General features: G+C 35.8%; 1 protein-coding gene across 1 annotated transcript; it reads left to right on the forward strand.

Moving 5' to 3' along the window:
* Positions 1-1,134: 1,134 nt before the first annotated feature.
* LOC111378540 (heavy metal-associated isoprenylated plant protein 44-like) lies at positions 1,135-2,493 on the forward strand. Its single transcript, XM_023001759.1, has 3 exons — positions 1,135-1,200; positions 1,275-1,347; positions 1,588-2,493. Exons 1-3 carry the CDS (start codon positions 1,195-1,197, stop codon positions 1,773-1,775), a joined length of 267 nt encoding a protein of 88 aa, XP_022857527.1. The 5' UTR covers positions 1,135-1,194; the 3' UTR covers positions 1,776-2,493.
* The last annotated feature ends 4,717 nt before the right edge of the window (positions 2,494-7,210 follow it).

The following is a 7,210-nucleotide window of genomic DNA, read 5'->3' on the forward strand; positions in this document are numbered from 1 at the left end:
ACTTTTTTTAATCACATTCTCTCATGAAATAATATTATACGTAAATAATTTTTTTTCTTATTTTCGACCATACATTTTCCAAAACAATTACTATTCCAAAAAACATTTTTTTTTCCCAAAATTTCATTTTAATGGAGCCCAAACAGGGGCTAAAGATTATCAATAGGTGGTGATCGAATTGCAAACACTAGAATTTGAGAAATTGAAGAGGAGAAGACTACTTAAATTCTCATTCGAGGTATGAGATTGCTATATGTAGAAACAAAACAACTTGATCCTAGGTAAGTGAAGGTACTAACAGGTTGTGTCAAATTTGTTCAATAATAATATGCTAAAATAAAGCCACTTGATCCAAGTAAAAAGAATAAAAATACTAGGGTCAAGTTGAATGCTCAATTTCAAAACATGTTCAATATAGAACCCATAGACAAATAGAGGAATTAAATAAAACTGTTTTTCCAATCTACTCTACAGTTTGTTGGTATTTAGCAAATTTATCATTTATATTGTTTTCGCCTATGACAAAACATTTTTGCAAAGCATAAACATGTTTAGTTCGACATACTTGATGAGATGTTTATACAATGAACAAGATTTCAACCTTTTCTAATCTTAATATTAAACTACCGTCCAACTCACCAAATAGGTCAAAAAATCATTGAATAATTGTGGTGATCACGTTGTATGTGGTAATGATAGTTTAGCAACAAACTTAAAAAAAAAATAATAATAAATAAATGAAAAGAAAAGGAAAAGTACCAAACTTGCTGTCTTCTTTAATATTTTCTAGACTCCAACTTATTTTGAAACATTCTTTGTTATATGAGAGAATGGATTTATTTAAAGTAAAAGTGTCTAAATTTGACCCGTCAAAGCCAATCATTAGAGGCAGAGATTGATTTGGGCATAGGAACCTTAAAGTTGTAGAATCCCCCAGTCCTCAATCTCGATATAACTAACGGTTTTTCGATTTTTTCAAAACTTGCTTCCAAATGTGTCTTTGTCCCCCTTTAATTTAGCAACAGAACCAACAATCAAGATTCACTATATAGTTTACTCATCCACCTTTTCTTAGATATATATAACCTTGTAAATTCCAATCTGTTCTATCCATTATTCCTTTCTTTCATTTCCATCTTTCTAAATTCTTGCCTCTATTTAGCTTTACTGTGTCATCAAGATCATCATTCCTTCATGGAGGTATAGCCCTTTTTCTCTGCCCTATCAGTCATTTCTACTTGCATTCTTACTCATGTTCAAACTCTCCTTCACAGACGATTGAATTGAAGGTGGAGATGGTTGGCATACACGATAGAAGATTGAGGAAGTGCCTGTCAAAACTGAAAGGTATATGCACATTTCTCAATAAAATAATATTACGAAGTACATTTTTCTCTCTTATTTTCAATCACACATTTTTTAATAAAATAATATTACACTCAAACCCAAAATTTTTCTTTATTTTTTAACTACATTTTCTCCATTAAATTACTATTCGAAAATGCATTTGGAGGAAAAAAAGGGCCTCAAACAGGCTCATACATACATACTTAGAATTGAATGCTGATTTCTCCATTTTTGTTGCAGGGATAGAAAAAGTAGAAGTGGATGACGATTGTCAGAAAGTAGTGGTGACAGGTTATGCACATAGAAACAAAATATTAAAAGCAGTAAGGAGAGCTGGTTTCAAAGCAGACTTCTGGTCTCCACAAAATGATCTACTTAATGCATATGCCTATGGAAGCTTAAGATTCAACAACTTCAATTTCTCCTAGAAATATCGATTTTTCCTTTTCTTTTTTTGCCTTTCCAGTTCTCTATATAGGAGGATACACCAAAGAATATGTTTTTTGTCTTTCTCATTTTGCATTTCTAAACAGAGGTGATACAGTGGGAATGGAAGATACTTAAATTTATCAGTTTCTTGATTTTTGGTCTGAAATGGATACTTTTATTGGGGAAACAAGCTGAACGGGGCTGCACACTTGCTTGTAGTTTAAGTTAGAGAATCTAACACGAAGTTTAGAATCCTTTTCTTATGAGTATCCCACATCGAAACAAAAACAAAGATTAAACCACTTTATTAATCAGAACAAATTGAAAACCAGCTGCCGAGCTTGGAAACTCAAGCTTGTAACCCAAGTGGGGGCATTATGGTGTTTGGACGTTATTCAAGCCCAACCGACTGGATTCAGGTTTGCTACTCGCTGGCCTGCCCATTCTAAGCAAGGAATTGTGCATTGTAGTCCAAGCGAAAGCATGGGCTGCTTAGCTCTTAAAGCGGAGGGGACTGCGTCAGGCTGGTTTCACAGAGCAGCGAGAACCTCCCGTTCTTTGCAGTGGAAGGATAACGGGCCACTGCTTCCTGATCCATTGTAGTCAGATGGGTTTGTTCTAATCGGACATTCACTTTTATCAATTTTTTTTTTCTTTTGCCAAACTGTAAAATCGTACAAGCCGATTCTGTTCTACTCCAGCTAGGGGAAATCCTGTGACCAAATTTATTGGTTGGCACAGCAGAATTTTCCTGGGTTCACAGGGTGAAATCAATGGAAAACACCTAAAATTCTGTTTGCCCCAGAAACTGTATTAACAGGCAGACAGCGCTGTTTATTCCTTTCCTCTTTAAGATTTTCCCACTACCTTTTAATGTAAAACTTATATCTATAAACATAGTAAAAAACATGCGGTTGATAAAAGTAAAATCATTAAAAAGATCTAATATTACACTTCGTAATAATCGAATTTGATTACAGTTTATAATAAAGATTTCGATCTATCTATTATTTAACATGAATTAAATATAGAGTAGGCATAAATTTAAAAAATCATGCCTTTCATTTCCCATTCAGTTTGTTATTGCTGAATAATACTACAGCACACATTTCGCTTTCATAGATGCCTAATCTAACTAGTTAGTTTCCCAGTTCTAAAGTAGATACATCAATGTAACAATTTGGAAGTACATAAAATTAAATGAGCACATCTGTTTATTGGATTTGGACTATGACTTTTGCTTCCATTACTTTAATAATTTGTTTGTGAAAATTAATCTTTTCTTTTAAATAATTAATGCACAGTCGGGTTGCTCATTTATAGATATATAGAGTTAGGCATGAAAGTATTACCCTTGATCGGGTCCACGACGACTTACAGTCGTCGTGCTACTAGCTTGTTCATGCTTGGTGTGCTTATTGATCTTTGACAGCTTCTCCAAATTCAGCAGAAATCTATATTGGTGAATTCCTCTTTTAATTTGATCAAAGAATTGAAATTTAAAACTCTTTTTAGTTGCATTTTTGTTTATAATTGATGGTCAAAGAAGTAACAGACCTTTATGGTCCTTCAATTTTGTTAATTAATTTGACTAAAAAAACCATATTGTTTTGAAAAGTATCATCTTATGTTACCTTTTAATATAAGTATCATATAACGTTGATGTTGATCTCCAAAATCTCTTTGTCCATGTTGTCAACAAAATTTTCCCATGTCTTAAATACCTATATGTTTCCCACACACTTAGTCACAAATCGTTAGGCACCAAGATCATCTTTCGACGAAAAAGAATAGGTGATGGTCGATACTCGAATGATCAAGTCAACTATCGGTACAAATAGGGAAGGGTGTGGGAAAGACAAATAAGAAGAGACTTGGCTAGTGTTATGAATGTGTACCACATTATCTCTTCATGGCTACTTATAGGGAAAGAGTTCTTGTGGATGTAAATCAGGATATTGAAACCCAAATTCCATGTGGCGTGTTGTCATTAGTCTTAGGATCCTAGACGAGTTATGGTAAACTCTTCTTGATGGATCCCGTTCCTTGTAAGAATTGATTTCACTATGGAGATTGATTTCCCAATAAAGGAGCGGGCCTTGCCTAGAAGCATTGGTTTGGTGGGCACATTAGGGCCTCGCCCACTATCTTGGTAGAGCAGTTCAATGCAACATTGATGCCATCACCTGTTATTCCTAACATCATAAAGGATAATGTGGTATTACATAGGGTCACTACAAGAAATAAGGGTTTTGCCAACCTAAAATTTAGTCGCTAAAAGTCTAATATTAGTCAGTATTAACAATCCCTGAATAGGAAAATTTGGTCGGTAGTTGGTCGCCAATAGTCAACCAGCAAATGTTTTCATTCACAAGAATGCATTTTAGTAAAAAATGATGGAGTTTTTTACTTACTAACATGAAGTTGGTCGGCAAACCTTTTCATAGACCAGAATGCATTGTAGTCGGAAACGATATAGTTTTTTACTTACCAACACCAAGTTGGTCGAGAATGATAAAGCCTTTTGTTGGCTATTTTTTGAGTCAGTAAAATTTTGATCGTAGTCAGGAAAAATAGAGTTTGACCACATTCTTCAGTTGGGGAAAGTAAGATAAAAACTTTTCTTTCCTAAAGACAAGTTTGTCGACCATTTTTTTGGGTCTGTAAAATTCTAAACTGAGTCAGAAAACATATAGACTAACCAAAATCGTTAGTTAGGGAAAATACACCTTTGCCGACCAAAAAATTTAAGTCGGGAAAAATATGTGTATGCTAATAAATTTAATCCTGATCAATCCACATTTCTCGACTTTGATTTCAATCGATAAATATGATTTATTTTATTTTACCTGTGCAATAATCAAAATTTCAAAACAGATTGAAAGCCTAACTAAAACACAATGAACCAATAAAAAATTAAAATCAATATACATCAAAAATCAAAACGCGGCAATCACAATTCAAAAGCCAACAAACTAAATACAAGGCAAAATAATATATTATACCTTTACAATGCACTTCTAGTTCCAAAACATGAGCAATTACATATACGCATTAGTACAAAATAATAGCATAGGCAATAAAAAGCCTGGTCAAGTTCCTAAAAACGAGAAGACAAGTGTAGTGCAAACTTGTAACATGTTCAATAATAGAGTACGAATTATTAAGATTTAAAAACATGTAAATGCGATAAACTTTAAACTAATGATCATCATGTGCCTCGTGACGGTAATGGATGACTAGTGGGCACTTTAGGGCTAACTATTCTAGTAGTAGCACCTGGCATTATCTCCTCTAACAAGGCAAGAATACGCTCATTCTGGCTCTGCAAGTTATGCACAACTTGACGAAGTTCAGCATTCTCTCGTTGTGTCGTGTTCACACGAGATGTAGCACGTGAAACCTTTAGCCCCCTACCCAAACCCCTATAGTAGCAAGAAGTAGTGCCAAGGACCTTAGTCGCTATTTCATTAGCAGTAAGTTGTACTCCTTGACTCTCCCTTTCTTCTTCCTTAAAACGTGCCTCTTGTATGGTATACATGTCTATCATCTCCTTCTGCATAACAATTGGAAAGTACTAATGCAAATAAAGTAGTAAAATATTTCTTCCATTAAGTAATAATAAAGTTAAATAAAGGCGTAAGTATTTATTCATTACATATTTCTCCTCAGCCACGAGATGGATCTAGCCTTTATTATCCTTATAATGTGTAGTCCAGTTCCATTATCTTATTTAAAGAAGTAAGAATAAGGGTTCATTGAATTGAAATTACTTTTCCAATAAAAATGGATATATTTCCTTACTTACCTCCATAGATTGATATTGAATAAGGGATCTAGAACTAGGAAAATGGGTAAATTGTTGTTGCGATCTATTTTCAATTTACCTTGGATCTTTTCTGTGAAACACAATTAAATAGAACTGAAAATAGTCAACAAACTAAATAAGGTAACAAATAAGCATAAATACCAATGAAAATACATATAAATGTAGTAGAAACCGCTCACTTCCCCAATAGTCACACAAATAATCCCAATCAGCTTGGTCACAAACTTCTTTAGGCTTTTTTGCTTTCCTATGACCTATTGGTTGGTCTAGATACTCCTTGTAGTGTGCCTGCAACTCATGTCGAAACTCCTTAAAGGAAATGGCCATTGATTTCTCCATGAACTCTTTAAGAGTTGCATATTTATCATAATGTATGTCAATGTTGGGAAAACACCTCCCAAAGATAGCCCAAAGATCGAACTAAGTTGGCAAAGTGAAAATTTCCAAACCACTTCAAGAACAAGAAAATGGGGAAGAAATGATTTTCAATATATAAATGAAGAACAATGAATTTGGATTACTTGAACAAGCCTCAAGTTAATCCCAAGAAAAGAAAATAGCTTTGAATTTATACCCAAGAAGAACAACCTCTTACTTGTTAAATTCAATCCAAGCTCTCTCTCACTTTTCTCTCCAAAAATCGGGTTCTAAGAAGGGGAAAAAACACCAGCTATATATAGAATGAATCGGGCGCCATGGCGCCAAGAACAAGCAGAACCATGGGCGCCATGGCGCCAGCCTCACTGTCCATTTTTTCAAGTTTGGGCGCCATGGCACCCAATCATGGCGCCTAACTCCCTGCACACTTCTTTCTCACAATTCTCCACCTCGTACATCATTTGATAGACCTCAAATTTTGGACGAACACAAGAAGAAGAAGCAAGCACCAACTCGGCTGCACCATTCAAACCATGGTTGCCTACGTACCCATAACTCGGGATCAAGCCTCCGTAGTTCACCTCCACCTCCATAAACTCTCCACCTCATTTCAACCCCGCCCCGAAGGGCCATGCCCTCTCGGGCATATCAACATGGACTAATGTGAAGCAAGTCCAAGCAATGTTGAAACTTGCTACCCGTCACCACTTTGGTTAACATGTCAGCTGGGTTCTCATTTGTGTGTACTTTCGAGAGTGAAATATCACCTGACGTCAATATGCTTGGTTCGAGCATGATGAACCTGATTCTTAGCCAAGTGAATTGCACTCTGGCTATCACACCACAAGTCCACACAATCCTGCTCAATCCCCAAATCATCTAGAAGACCCCATAACCACAATGCTTCCTTCACTCCCTCTGTCATGGCCATAGCCATATACTCGGCCTCTGTAGTAGAAAGAGCAATTGTAGCCTGTAACATCGATCGCCAACTAACTGGGGCACCATGTATGCAAAACACATATCCAGTAGTAGATCGTCGTCTATCTAGGTCACCTGCATAATCCGAGTCCACAAACCCACTTATATGACATGCATCTCCACCAAAACATAGACCCGTATCCGCTGTACCTTTTAAGTACCTCAGGATCCACTTCACAGCTTCCCAGTGTGCCTTCCCCGGATTCGCCATGAATCTACTGACCACACTCACCGCCTGTGAAATAT

Source organism: Olea europaea, unplaced genomic scaffold (genome assembly GCF_002742605.1).
Source record: "Olea europaea var. sylvestris unplaced genomic scaffold, O_europaea_v1 scaffold1831, whole genome shotgun sequence".
Lineage (NCBI taxonomy): Eukaryota > Viridiplantae > Streptophyta > Magnoliopsida > Lamiales > Oleaceae > Olea > Olea europaea.